This window comes from Numida meleagris, chromosome 1 (assembly GCF_002078875.1).
Source record: "Numida meleagris isolate 19003 breed g44 Domestic line chromosome 1, NumMel1.0, whole genome shotgun sequence".
In the NCBI taxonomy this organism is placed as follows: Eukaryota; Metazoa; Chordata; class Aves; order Galliformes; family Numididae; genus Numida; species Numida meleagris.
In genome coordinates, this window is record NC_034409.1 from 83019075 (window position 1) to 83034887 (window position 15813).

The 15813-nt window shown below is 35.7% G+C and overlaps 1 protein-coding gene across 2 annotated transcripts in view; it reads right to left on the reverse strand.

Annotated features, from left to right (window-relative positions):
- Positions 1-15813, reverse strand: part of ABI3BP (ABI family member 3 binding protein) — a 135922-nt gene that overhangs the window by 93270 nt on the left and 26839 nt on the right. For both annotated transcript variants that reach the window (XM_021400077.1, XM_021400069.1), the window contains exons 3-6: positions 10237-10305; positions 8423-8555; positions 5207-5388; positions 2355-2416 (exon numbers count right to left, since the gene is read on the reverse strand). In XM_021400077.1, coding sequence (XP_021255752.1) covers positions 2355-2416; positions 5207-5388; positions 8423-8555; positions 10237-10305 — 446 coding nt within the window. The remainder of the gene's footprint in view (positions 1-2354; positions 2417-5206; positions 5389-8422; positions 8556-10236; positions 10306-15813) is intronic.

Sequence of the window (15813 nt, forward strand, 5' to 3'; positions counted from 1 at the left end):
GCTGTACATAAACTTTAATCTGTATCAATCTGCAGTTGCTGCTGTTGAAGTCGAACACCTTGTTGTCAATCTTCTTAGTCTCCAAAAAGGAGACGTATTTCTATGTCTAGTAAAATTTTCTACCGAAGAAAGCCATTTCAGAAACATCAACATATCATCTATTTTAATAGTACTTGTAATTGTATTTTCCAGCCAGAGAACATAAAGCCCATAGGTATTAGGAACGTTAGTTATTTCAGTGACTGTGGCAACTCAGTGAACGAAGAAAGACGACAAATAAGGTACTGACTGATTTCAGAGGAAAATTAGATTTCTAAGCAATACCGTTACGTCAAGCATCTTAAGTTGAGATGGCATACCTATGACATATTGCAGTTCTTCAACATTCTGTCAAATGGCATATGGCAGCATGACTTCTAGAGTTACTTATTCTTTCTGTCTTTCTTATACTCCCATAACCAAAAAAGCCACAGATAATTAAAATACATTTAAAAGAGACTCTTCAAGCACCACAGTTGGCCTCAAGTGGATAAGCTTTGGAAGAACAAGTTTTCAAATGATAGCAGATGCTTTTAGACTGAAAAACTCAAGAAGGAGCCCATGTTTCAGTCTGACATTATGAAACTACAGGAACCTAATCGGACAAGAGAGTAAAGAAATTTCTTCTGTTTTCTTTCACCCTACCACCTCACATTATTTATGAAGAGAAAAACAATGACTGTCCCTAAAGGTCTCTTTTTTTCCTTCCCTTTCTGGTTGTAGTTTATGCAGCCCCAGGAGCTTAGTCAAACTTTGTGGAAGAATCTGCCAACAGAAACACAAGCTGATGTTTGATGTTGAAAGTGGAGAATGACTAGATGGAGTGGTAACATTGCCTTAATAAACAGCCTTTAAAAATGTCTCCTTACAGAGAAGAAATAGAACCACGTTCAAACAATTCTTTTGTGCCTTTGGAGCAAAACAAGGCACAAACAAATCTTGGCCTAAATAACAGTTATTTTGGCTTTGCGCTGATGATATGATTGCATCACTGAAAAATACTCCACCTAATGCTGTGGAAACTGCAGTAATAACATAAATTCAAGAGTTGGACACTATCAGCTTAGTTTTATGACTTTTTGTACCACTAAGTGAGAGTGGTAAGTAAATTTTTGGAATAATCTGTGGAATGTTTTCATGATATTTATGTGGAGCTTGATAAAGCAGTACCAGTCTTGATCTGAGCTCTGTGAAGCTGACTAAAAAGACAAGATGTTGGCTCCAGTTTTGCTTTCATGCTTAAGTTGTGCAAATATTTGGAAAACTGTTTTAGCTCACTTTCTCAGGACTTCTCTTTCATAAATAGAATATCTGCTCCCACAGTTGTGTCCTAACAGGGTAAGGGTCCTGACACACAGGAATAAAGGAACATAGCTTTCATACCAGATGCCAGAATGTATTACCTGGTCTTAGGCTGTCACATACATCTTTAAAAATGTTTTCAGGGCCAATAGAAAACAGCACAGTTGACTTCATCAACAACATAACGAGATGAGCACCTTCTTGAATATGTATTCAACTTGCTACATATCACTGACATATAAAACATTTTGAACTTGATGATCTTTGGAGTCTCTTCCAACCCAAGCCATTCTATGACTGTGATTTTCTCTTGAATGAGAGGCATGACTGTTAATGCAAATGCTGGATGAGAAAAAACTAAGGAAATGAATAATATTGATTTCAATGTTAAACAAAACTCCTCCATTGGTTTGATGAAACAGTTAAAAATTCTACGTTCCCACCCGCAAGAATTTAATGAACAGCATACCCTTCTCGATATGGAAACTAAATTGCCCTGTCCATCTTTCTCTGGTTCTGTAAATGCTTGCCTCACATGCAAGAAACATCAATGAATTCAGCAGGTAGACTCATGATTTCAGGAGGCATGGATATATGGAAGATTCCTCTATGAAGTAACAGCACTACTTAATCACAAAAAGAATTATTTGTAAGTACAGCCTTGACTACAGAAAATTCTTGGAACAGCACAAATATCACAGATTAACAAACCTGACTGCTACAAAGGGGAAAGGCAAATTTTAACATTAAGAATCTATATACTGAAAGAAACAGCTCTCTTTTTGTTAAACCAGTATCAGTAGCTCTGATACAACTCAGCTTCCATTCCCAACAATTTTATCAATCCACACTTCTAAACCATTCTGCACACAGTTATCAACTTTGAGACTTAACAAGTTTTTCATATTGACATTTGTGGCCATAAGCTCTTTCTCACTTTATTGTAACAGAGAAGCAAAAATTTGACCCTACAATACAAAACTAATATAAAAAAGAATACTATTTTTGCTTACCTGTGACTGGGTATTAGGTACCAATTTGTACATATTCTGGAATTGTCCATTTACTTTTTTATCTGATTTGACAGAAAGAAAAAATAAATACACGCTATCGTTTTTCGTTTTCTCCAAGCAAAGCAAATAAAGTTTATCTGGATTTTTCAATAGCTGGGAAATTAAATAAAATGTATAAAATTATTTAAAATTTATGAAAATATACCACGTAACTGTTTTGTTCACTCTTGTTTTTCTAGATTTTTTTTTTTATTAATGAATTCATCTGCAAAGCCTCCTCTTCACATTTTGAAAAGGAGGAAATGTTTTAGTTCTACCACAGAGGTAAGAAAGCCTAAACAGTCTTTGGGGCTTTCTATGGAAAAGATAGATTTTAAAATAACCAACACCACCAATACGCAAGCAAGAGACTTGAAAGAGGAAGTATTACTGCATACGGTCTGTCAGGCTGGTACTAATGGTTTAAAGTAGCATATTGTAAACTCTTCAGTAGTTTACAATTAAAGCATATCCTTCCAAAAAGAAATATATGTTCAGTACTAGCAATATAGAGCAAGTATATAACTTCTCTTTGGATCTGACATGTTTTCCTTCGTCTCAATATATGACCAAAGTAACTCATGGATTGGAATCTCAACTTTTTCACTTCAGCTTTTTCTCTTAACTTAGAATTAGAAGCTTCTTGTGATGGAGCTGTAAATATACAAGAGAAAAAGAGTCTCTTTCCCTCATCTCTTATATTCTAGTAAAGTGCTTCAAAATTTGTCTACATATTCTGCCTTTACATTGTTCTGCTCCCTTTGAGTCAACAGATCAAAAAACTGAAATTAAGGCAATATCACGTTTCTTCACAAATCCATCCAAAGTGAATAAGCAATAGAAAAAATATAAACAGTAGAGAAATACAGCTTAAGAGACATTTAAGTAGACATGCTATCATGCAAAATCTTTCAAAGCGCTTAGTATTTGTCAGGAACAGGATCTAGTGCTGGCCTGAAGACAAATATTTCACAATGATTTCATGAGAAAATCATGTTAAGATGGTCAGAAATAATCAACTTTCATCTCTTTTGGTAAATTTTGGTTCAATAAATGTTGAACATGTGCCATGCCTTTTATGTCTTTCTCAAATCATGAATCAAAAAAAGACTATCTTCCCAAACCCTCTCAGCATGTTTAATATATAACAAAAATTTGGCCAGCAGATTCAACAAATACAGGAACATGCAGCAGTAATTCCAATTTATAATTTATATATTCCTTAGTGAGGAAAGAATGTTTACAGCAAAGGAGACGTTCCTTAATATATGAAAAGACTTCAAGTGGCTGCAAGACAGTCTAAGATAAAACAGAAAAAAAAAAAGTGGCCATTTGTGCTGATCGGCAAACTTCTATACAGACAGATGGTAGCAAATTTACAATGTTCACTCTATTTACTGCTCAATACTTCTCCATCTACATACTATGAACTGACAACATGAAGGGCTCGAATCTGAAATATTCAGCCAGCTTTCTGATTAGAACATCAACATTTGCTGAAATCAAGTACCTCAGACACATAACAGGATAATGCCTGCATTAACAAACCAGAGCATAGACATCCAGGGTAAGAGCAAGCCCTCCATAATCAGATGCTGCAGAAACACCCACTGTCTGCACTAAACAGCAAATTTAGTGATACCATCGGACATATTTTAATCATAGTCTTGAACACAGTATTAAACTGTAAGTACTATGCACTCTTTATTCTCTCTGTTAAATGTTCAAATATATTTCAGCACCTGCTTTATAAATTCCTTGGCAAAACATCCATTTATTAAGCTTTCTTTAGTGCTGTGAAGCAGAGCAATTTTTGTGAGGTGGGTATGGGAAAAGAGTACTGCCATTCTCCACATTAAGCTCATGGTGTATGATGGCATTGTACTAGACTCCCAAAATAACTCTACAGGCACTAGGCAGGTATCTCAAAGTTACAGCTTTCTAATTTATGCTAAAGGCCAGATAAGTTGTTGATTGTAGAGTATGAGGGCTTTTGCAGTGTTACAAGCATGAGGAAACCTCAGATTGGAAAAAGTCTGTTAAATCTCTTTTGAGCTGACAGACTTCCTTTCTTTCTTTAAAAGGAGGAAGACTCAGCTGCTGTGTAATTCTTCCACTGACAGCAGTGATCCTTTGAACAGTACATGGTTTTTCAATGGTTAATTTGATATTACGTTGCCCACACCTTCCTAGGACTTTGCATAAAAAACTTAAAATATAACTGAGTGAACATAAAGAAATGCCATATCCTGTCTCCATAAAGCCCCAAACAAAGGCACACATTAGAGCGTAAGTTTCCTATGAACATAATTTATATAATTCCTTGACTGAAAATTAACTTGGAATTGAACTTTTCTGCAGAGTCGTAAGGGTCTCATTTTGATATAAGCTGGATAGGACAAGCTCTTCCTAGCTTTTATCCAGCTTGAATTTATAAGCAGAAGACTCAAACAAGAATAATATAGATCTTACTATTCTAGGCCCAAGGAAAAAGCTTGGAATCTAGTCAGATGTATAAATACATAGGAAACACTTTGTGTGCATCTACCTAAAGTGTCACACTTCTACCAAACTGCAACAGATCCTCTATTATTCACAATTAAATGAGAACATCTTTCAAAGAAGTAGATAACAGTTTTTCAAAAACGAACTATTTCTGTTTTCACCAATTCCTAAAAGAATTTATTAGGGGCATGCAGATGGCATTAAAACAATGAAAAACTGATCAGTAGTTTACTTTAAGTTTTATCACAACAGAGGAAAAAATGCTGTCAAAAATATTATCTATTAGATAATTACTACCAAATACTTACTAGACAGAACTGTCTTATGATTGAAAGTCTTGCTCCAGATGCTATCCTCCATGTTGTCTTTAACTCCAAATTCATAAAGTGTGTTTGGCTTCAGATTGTCCACCACCGTCTCTGTAACCGGGCAAAGCTGAAAAACCCATTTCTTGTCTTTATCCTTTTCTCTGTAGCGAACAGTGTAGAACCTAATCAACAAAAACAAGTTTTTTTTCAGAAGGAAATACACTACAAACACTTTTTGTTAGTAATTACTAAAATGACTTCTACAAACTATTGTTCTTGTTCTTTTAGGTTCCTTACAGTTATCAAATATCTGAAAAGCCAGCAAGCAAACATAATGTGAGCCTCATCATTTCCTGGATACATACATATTCCCCCCCCATACAGCTCCCAACATCACCAGTAGTATGTACAGAGCAACAGAACAGTCTCATTAGTTACGAACATCCACATGTGATTCTGAGCAGAAACTGCAAGCTTATTTTACAAGTAGTTTCTGCGATTCTGACATATGCTGGAACTAGTCAACTGGATAGACCCATGAGTCTATTCGTTAGTCAGCCTCAACAAATTTCTTAGAAACTTCTGCATCTCTTCGGGGTAAGGTGTTCCCCCTAAAACTAGTCCAAAAATATTCACAAGGGGAAAAAAAAGTAATAGTTGGCATTTACATAATGCATTTCTCATCCAGTGTTCCCATAATGTATTGCCCACACTTGGAACAATAAAGTAAATTAAGACATTACTTTCTGCAGTTAAAGTCAGTGTGATGAATACTAATGGATTATGAAATTAAAAAGCACTTCCACAGAAATTGCTCAATTAAATGAAGCAGCACCACCCTGAAAAAGTATGACTGTAATACTAACCAGAATAAAACAATACAATGTAAATGCTGAGTTATGGCACAAGAACTCTACTGCTTGCTAATCTCCTTTTCAATATACAGACTGTATCATTGCCAAATTGAAGTGTGGTTGAGGTTTTGTTTGTTTTGTTGTTGTTTTGTTTTGCTTTTTAAATATCAGATATGTTTGGTAATTCTTTAATCCAAGTATTACTAAAATTTGTTGCACATACTGTAAAACATCCATCTTACACTGAAAAAGGATAAATTCCATCCAACTGTATTTTTCTACACTTCAATAGTGGCTTCTGGAGAAGAAAATTAAGGCAAAAAAAAAATTCAAAACCCTGCTACAAGCCTGAGTATAACTCAGAAACAAAAAGAGAAGGAATCTGAGTTGTAAGATGCAAAACAGGTATTCCATAGAAAATATGAGGTGGTAAAGGAAGGACCTTAACAAAACAAACAAACATTTTTAATACACTGAAAACTGTATCAAGAGTTAATGTCCAGATTAAAATGACTTAATATGCCAATAAATCACTGTAAATGCATAAACTTCCTTTTGCCAAATTTACAGATGAGCACTCGAGAGTAGAGTATACATGAAAGGTGACTTACAGAGCACAGGGAAAACCGTACTCCATTCTTAAAACACAAACTACGACAAGACAAAGGCCAATCATAGAAAATGCTGTCACACATCAAGACTGATTTTGCTACACGTTTTAGGAAAGGGGCAATTCTTCTGGATTTCCTGGAACTCAGACAAAGCATCAACGCTGACCACTCCATCGTGACGCTAAGCTGAAGGCTCAAACTTCCAGAGTCAGGCCAGAGAAGAAGATAAAATTTATCCTGCAGCATGATAATGCCAGTCTCCAGATTATTTTGAAGACCATGGAGCACACTGCCAATCTTGTCTAGACTGTTCTACTACAGCCACAGTATAGTCCAAATTTGGTGCCTTCTGAATTCTATCTGTTAAAGCCAACGAAAGATGGATTGTGTGGGCAATATTTTCCTAGCAATTATGCTGTCACAGCAGCTGTAAAAAGTGGGTCACTTCCGCTGGTGCAAATTTTTAAGAGCATGGCATTCCAACTTTTGTTTATCACTGGCAAAAATGCATAGCTAAAGGTGATGATTACACTTAAAAACAGTGTTTTGTAGCTGAGAATTCACTTTACCAAATAGCGTTATTATGCTCCTTGTATCTGTTGATGTTTTCAAGAAAATAAATAGGAGGCATTACTTTCAAAGTGACCTATATAGCTAAACTGGGAGTGGCAGTACACAAATCTAGGTTGGAGGGGTCACCTAGGGCTAGTCAGCCTGACCCCTGTATCACAACCTTGCCAGAATAGAGTTTGGATTTTGGGTGGTCCTGTGTGGAGCCAGGAGTTGGATTTGATGATGTGTCCATTCCAACTTCCGATGTTCTTTGATTACATGATTCTAATAAAGAAGAAGATGATGCTGACTCTGGCAAATCAGATGTAGATGCATTCTTAATATGGTGCACAACATTTTATCTTTGTTTTACACAACACTGCTGAGTTGAACGGAGCTTAACAGAAAGTAAATGAAGGAAGAATACATTTTCTGTCATAAAAGGAAGAATTCAAAAAGAACACTAAAATCACAAGGGAAACAAAAATTAACAACTTCAAGAGTAATTGCAAATAAATGTTATCAACTGCTAAAAGTTTTCAAAAATGTAAGAGTGCTCAACTTTGAAGCTAGCGTTGTGATTTTCTTAACACTCCCACTTGGGAGTCCTCCTGAGCTCCACATCTACTGTACATTCATTAAATAATGACAAAACAAATACTGCAATGTACAAAAACTTCTACTTAAAGTAGAAAATTAATGAAAGCTGTATGTACTCAAATAGAAATACCAGTAAAGTAGGGAAGTGATAAGACAAAACATAGGAAGTGAAAATCAAAAGGTATTAAAACAAGGTGCCACTCTCCTATTAAAGCACAACAAAAGCCATATTTTACTTCTATTTGTCCAGCTTTAAATCAACATATTTCCTGTCATTCAACAATGTTTCTTCTAATTTATTCAAATACAAAGGTAGAGCCGAGACCACTGCTATAAGAACAATACAGGATCTATGGTGAAACAGTAAGAACTACAGATCAACATATAGACACCTGACTAAGTTTCCTATCAAGACAGGTAAAGGCTTGTCAAGCGCTAACTTAAGAAGAAAACTTACTTCACACTCAGAACTAACACAGTGTTTTAATTTACACTGTCATTTTTTCTTCAGCTACACTGGTGAACAACCTGCACAGCTTCAAGGCTGAAATGTTAAATTAAAACATTATCATTGCAAAAGCTGTTTTCTGTTATTTTACCTGTCACTAGCACAGTTACTTGTTGCTGTCCAGTCATGCTGAGGGTTGACTAGGATGCCCCAAGAGAGGAACACAGAAGTTGGGGTCAGAGTGCCAACTACCAGCTGCAGAGGCTTTTGATTCTTGTTCCGACCTAGATAAGAATTACAAATTAGTTTCTCTTGCATTATATAGGGGAAAGTTTTTGCAATTGGATAGTCAAGTAAATGAAGACCTACTTCTCTTCTGAATTTCAAGGAAAAGGTTCAACTGTCCCCTCTCAGCCTAAAATATTGTTTAAAAATGGGGATGGAGAGTGTCTCTGATCTGTTTGTTGGCTTCTCATTGAAGCAAGCAAAATATCTGAAAGAAAGAGACTGCTCCTTTTCTGAAGCTAGGTGAGCATGAATAGAGTAAAAAAGTACAGTTTGAAGTTCACAGAAAGGAAGGGAGGATAGAGCTAGAAACCAACAGGAACAGAAATTGGGAGAGTGCTTAAAACAAACAGGTACCAGACACATAGTCAAGCTGCAGAGGCAACAGAAAGGGCTTTTTTTACTTCCTTTCTGAACTTAGACAGAATGTATTTCAACCTAGGAAGATACTGGAATTTTTCACATCCAGACTTGTAGATTCAGGGTAAATAAAAAGGAAGCAACACATCTTACTATTATTTTGTGGACAAGAAATATTAATTTACAAAATTTTATAACAGTTTTGCCTTATTGCAAGTTTTCTTTATTTCTCATTTTTTTAGACTATGAAAACTTTTATGTTTACTTTTTGTATGATTAGTATATTCACAATTCAGGTTATTTGGAAGTTCCTCTTTGTGTGACAGAAAAGAAGTGTCTTGTTGGCAGGATTCCTATTAGCACAACAGGTGTGTCCACAGATAATTTATACTGTTGATGTATATATGCAGTAAATATATATATATGTATACCGCACTTTCCATCAAGAGTAAAATAAGACCAACTAAAATTCTGTTGTTTTGAATTAAAGGCAGATCTGAATTGGTGTCTGTATCTGGGACATTTTGTTTTTTAACCACATACTGAATTCAGAATGCTTACATTTTGGGTGATGCTTAGATTAAATTTGCTCTGAATGAAGAAACACAACTATCCCTCACGTGGAAAAAGAACTTTATTTACATGATGTTTAAAAGCTTTTAAATACTTTCAGAAGTAAAAGTAAGATTTTCCAACAAATAGTTGGAAATGAAGAGATGATCTAGAGCAAATATTTTGGACCTGACGTTTATGGACTACTACAAGCCCAGTCAGAACCTCAGTTGTATGAAAGAGGATGAATGAAAGGAAATTCATATATTCTTTGTACCATTTTTAATATTTGAAATATCTAATTGATCTGTACCTCTTCAAAATATACATGTGACCACAAGTTCCCCAAAAGTTTAAGCCAATGAAACAGATCTAAGTTCCTTTTCATGCCTTTTGATCCCTAGTATCTCTTCATTTAACAAGCTCAATGAAAGCCTGATCTGTACTTTCAACCAATGCATGCAGGTGCATTTAAACTCCTTCACTGAAATTTTTACTGCAATACTCTAAATTTCAATTCTCATTTGTAGAACTTTTTACAAGAAGTGTCTTGAGGTATTGTACAACCTTCATGTTTTCAACACCCTATACACAACTAACTGCTGTCTAGGAAGTACTGGTCTGCATTTTGACTACCCACATATGGAGTTCATGCATCTCAGTAAGATACCTCCAGTTACAGATACGTTTCCAGAGAAACCTGGTAAAAACAGGATATTATCTTCCTCAAAACTACTTGAAGAAAGAGATGTAATAGTGCTCAAATACCTGAACAAGATTTCTTGTTATTTGAAACACGTGCTGGTCTCACTGAAACCAAATACCGTGGCTCCGCATCTGTAAATGAAGAAAGAATTAGTATTGATTTAACGTTTATTTGAGAAAGGAATTATCCTATAATTCATTAAGAAAAAAGCCCAATATTCAGTAAAGATTTGATATGTTATCCAATTTCAGGGGTTTTAAGGTACATTTTCTTTAAGGTTTACTCACCAATCATTCAGAAATATTCTAGCCACTAGGAAGAATAACACATCACATATCCCTGCATAAAAGATTTTGCCATTTTTTTTGACCAAGAGTTAACATATTTGTGAACTTGGCAGGACATACATGTAACATTTCAACCCGGATGTTATTTGGAAATCAGAGGAGAAGGAAAGCTCAGGTTAATAGGAAAAACTTGAGAGCTCCTCTGGCAGTTGCCATCTGCAAGCTACTTTCAGCCTTCCCAATCTCAAAGCCAAACACATCAGCAACCAAGATGAAACACACCAGTGGGATTTTGATGACCTACTGAATGGTATAATTATATCCATAAAATACTCTTCAGATTATTCTATCAGAACTGACAAATTCTGCTAGGATACTGCATCCTACTTCTTAAATATACTTGCATACTAAGTGAAAACAATAACTGGTGGGAAAAGGTTCTTTTCTACTGCTCCCATCACTTCAGTATAACCAGATCCCTGTAGTGGCTGCTCATGCTCAGATCTTTCTGAGGCTGGTGGTTCAGATATTATCAAACACCTTTTCTACTAGTGCTTAGCTACAAAACAATCCCTTTCAAGATAGTCTCCATCATTAACTAGTAGCGTACTTTATTATATCAGAATTGTGTCAACACTTTGTTGACGCATTCTGCATCGTATTTTGTTTTTAAGCTTTTAGAACCATTTCTTTAACGTCATGTTTCCTACTATTGATAACTTTTTTAAAAAATTATATATTATTTCTGATTGCACGTCTTAATTTTCCTATTGTAAGCAGTTTATGAGTAAAGAGTTGGCTAATTGTAAAAAGAGTAAGCAAAATACGCCAGCCATCCAGCATAGTATACTCCCATAGACTAATATTAAATTATTCATGATTTGCATGGCTGTTTGGTTGCAGGGAACAACAATGTCTGACAAATTTCATGCAGTATTCACATCAGTCATAGACCTGTTTTGTAAATATTATACCAGAGACTTACTGATAGATGCAACTGTTACATGCTTGGACAGTTTTGGATACTCTCAATGAACATAAATTTATTACTAATACCTAACAGCAAGAGACTAAATTTGTACAAAACTAACAAAGGGGTGAGTTTGACTGAAAACTCTGGGTAGTTACAGTAAAGATAATGTTGCATGCAACAGGAGAGCAATAGTTAAATGATTTCCTTATTGAGTAAGTTCATCTCAGAGAACAGAGATAATTTGCATCTTCCATACCTTCTGACATTTATATTTCTTATAATTTTAAAACCTGTGCTTTGTCTCACAAGAAAAATAACATTGCAAAATATTTTTAAACATTTACCTGAAATAATCTCTATCTTAACTCCAGATTAATCTTATTTGCACCACTTCCCATAAAATGTTAGCCTGCTTTATTGCAAAAAAGCTACCAGAACAGATCACATTACATAGCCACAAAAGACACAAAATCCTGCCAAAGATAAGAATTTTCATATTTGGATTCAATCTTAACCAGAATGACCTAAGTTTCCTTTAATGCACAGCAGAACTTCAGCCACTCTGAAGGATGCATGCAGAGTTACTGCTATCTGGGCGTTAGTTGTGAAACTGTTTGGAAATCTTTTGGAAATACTTCAAATGAAATGAAGTAAACCAACTTTTACACAAACTCTGACACATTAGAGAGACATCTGACGTAGTTTGTATGACATGAAGACACATGGAAGAAACTAACTTAACTTGACTGATACTACCCGTATGTCTCCAGATACCCATGCTACAAATGTACTTTAATTATTGTTTTTTCAATAGGCTTCAATAGTACCCCAAATACACAAAACACAAGCATTAAAAACAACTGCTCGGAACAGCATGAATGAAAGAGTGTATTTAAGAGAAAAAAAAGAAAAAAGAGAATGTAAGCCTAAAGTGCAATTATCCCTTCAATTAAAAATATATATATTTTAATAACTATAGAAGCATACAGTTCTTCTAGAATCTATACAATTACTTAAACACTTAGTGTACAGAGACCTGAAACTAGAAATAAGGGACACTTCAAACTATTCTTAAATAAAAATATTATATTTTTAATTTATGTTCTAAAATAATTTTTAAAATAGTTTTAAAATAAAAAAAAAAACCCAAAACTTAAGATAATATTTCCTCATGCTATGCATTCACGGCTATTTGGAAGAATGTTACAATTCTCACAAAGTGCTGAACAACATGATTAGGAGGAATGCTCCAAAAGTAATGTTTTCTATTTTATTTCATCGGCCCACGACATGAGAGGCGGATGCTGGTGGTATGGCAGTAGAGGCTGAACCTTCCTACCAATATTCCCCTACATTTTTTTGCTGTGTGGCAGATGGCAGCAGAAGGGCAGGATGACAAAATGGCAACTGACATGGAAGCGTGAGTGAAGCAAAGGTGTGTAATTGAATTCCTCCGTGCAGAAAAAAACAATGGCAACCATTGACATTCATTGATGCTAAATGTTGATGGAGACCAAACAGTGGATGTGAGCACAGTGAGGCAGTGGGTGGTGTGTTTCAGGAACGGTGACAGTGATGTGAAGACAAGACATATTCTGGATGGCCATGTACAGCTGCCACATCCATGAAATGTAGAGTGGCTCAATCAGTTCATCCACGTGAATTGATGGTTTATGAGCAGGGAACTGTATACAGAGCTAAATATCAGCTTTATTGCATTGGAAATGATGGTGCCAACCTTGAAATATTGCAGTTTGTGCCAGATTGCTCCCACAAATGTTCACATAGGAACAGAAAAAACACTGCATGCAAGTTTGTCAGGACCTATTGAACAAATACAAGGCTGAAGGCGACAGTTTCCTGAATTGCATAATTACCAGTGACGAGATACAGTGTCAATGCTGCGAGCTGGAGTCAAAACAGCAGTCCACAGAGGGACAACATGTGAATTCTTCATTGAAAAAAATGTTCAAGATGCAGCCCTCCACGGGTATAGTGATGTGCACTGTCTTTGGAGACTGGAAAAGGATAATCTTTCCAGATTTCCTAGAACTGCAACAAACCACCAAATCTGATGACTACAGTGCAACATTAAACTAAAGGCTCAAATTTCCAGAGTCAGACCAGAGAAGAAGACAACCTTTTGCTTCTAACATAACACCAGGTGCCAGACCATTTTGAAGACCGTGGAACACATTGCCAATCTTGGCTAGATTGTTCTACCACAACCACAGTCTAGTCCAGATTTGGTGCCTTCTGAACTCCCATTTGTTTGGGCCAATGAAAGGTGAGTGGTGTGGGCAACATATTCATAGCAACAATAATGTCACAGCAACTGTGAGTGGGCTCACCTCCACTGATGCAGATATTTATGAGCGCATCGTTTATTGCTGGCAAAAATGCCAGTAATGATCATGCTGAAAAATAGTACTTTGTAGCTGAGAATTCCCTCTATCGAATAGTGTTATTGTGCTCTCTGTAGCTGTTGTTTCCAAGAAAAATAAATAGGAGGCATTACTTTCAGCATAATCTACATACAATATCATTAGTTTTGATCATCATTTTGAAACCTTACAAATTAAAGTCACTTTTCAAAATTTGCAAAAATATATATCCAGCATACAGTAAATGCATGTATGATCTTGTAAGAATACAAAATATTCTAAGCGATTAATCTTTACAGAACTGTGTGAACCTCAACAAGTTCAGTTTGAAATACATATACAAATTCAATACAAAAATATTCCAGGTTCCTTGCTTAATGCGTTCTTGATGAACTGGTATGAGGGGGTACTAAAAGATGAACATTAGAGATCTGTTTCTTTGAACCTGGTTAGCCCCCATTGTTAAGGTTGGAGTGACAAACACCATGGCTAACAGCTCGTTTCAGCTGGCATGCAACTGTTTCTGTACGAAACTCTTGAAGCTACAAATCAAAAGTCCAAATAGTGACAGGCTTAAGTCTTCAGTAGGAAAATGACCAGATGTGCCAGATGATTGCTAGTCAACAAATCCATGCTTAATTCTTAGTGTTATAATTCCCCATTTTTTAAATTTTTTGGTTTTGATAATTCCTTTGGGTGGCTCCAGTATGTCATCAGCATCGCTCTTTCAAGTTTAAATACTCACAGCTGAATAAAGCAGGGCCAGTTTGGAGCAAAACACTACACATAGACAGTCATGTACACTTAAACAAATGACCTCTGAAGCAGGAGGGAATCCTACTCACAGACTACAAGCAACAGGGTTTGTAAAGCACTAGGAATTCAATCTATGGCATTCAATACATACAGAACACACCTGCATATGCATTCAAGACATATTCTGAAATCCATCTTGTTTCTTTTAAGCACCACAGCTATTACAGCCCAATGAACTATCACCAGTTAGATGAAATACTTCTTTGAACTCCTCCAATGATTCAGTATTTTTTTTATTCCGACAGCCTGAAAGACATACACTACACGTCCCATTATGTCTACAATTTACTACAGAAGAAATGTTTCAAAGACTGCTAAGCTGATAGAATTAAACCAGTACTTTGGCAACATTATAAAAGAAAAAGCAACTGTTTGACTAAGATTCTGTGATATTCATGATATAAAACTATTAAATAAACTTTATTACCCACCTGAACAGCCTGAAGAGACAACCAGCTTTAAGGAATATAACAAAAACGCATGTCACTAATACACACTAATGTAACAATTCTACATGCTGTGATCCATGCTTTCAAACCAGTGACAGTGGGCAATTAACGTCCATTGCAAAATACTACCCAATCCTGCTTACATCCAAGCATGCATGATTTCAACCATACACTTTTCGTTCAGTTCATCAGTTCATGGTTCAGACAGTACAGAAACGCAGTTGAACGCAAAACAATGTGAGAATAAATTGGCTAACAAACACAGAATAAATTTTAATATGAAATGCTACAATGCAGTTTTAGAATCCGTGTACCAGCAGATCTAGGAAATCAAAAAAGATTTTTTATTATTATTATTTTACCTTCAGGATGTGATTCAATAATATGATTTTAAGGCTTGCAAAAGATTGACTACGGGACATTAAAGGAAAAGGAGAGTGGCAGACAAATCAAAGGATCAAAGCGTACTGTGGTGTAACAAGCACAGGAAAAGAAAGAGAAGAAGGGGGATAAAGAGGCTTGTGCAAGTGAATCAGTCAGTATGGTTGTCCAGCTCAGGGCGCAGCTCCTCACCTCCACTGGCTGCAGCTGACACTAGCAGTAACAACCTGCAGTTTGGATTTTTGTTGTTGTTGTTTGTTTTTAATATTACTAGATGTGACGCACTCCTGAATTAATGCTTACTTCATTTGACATCTCAAAAAGCACGTAGCTAATACATCTGAATATT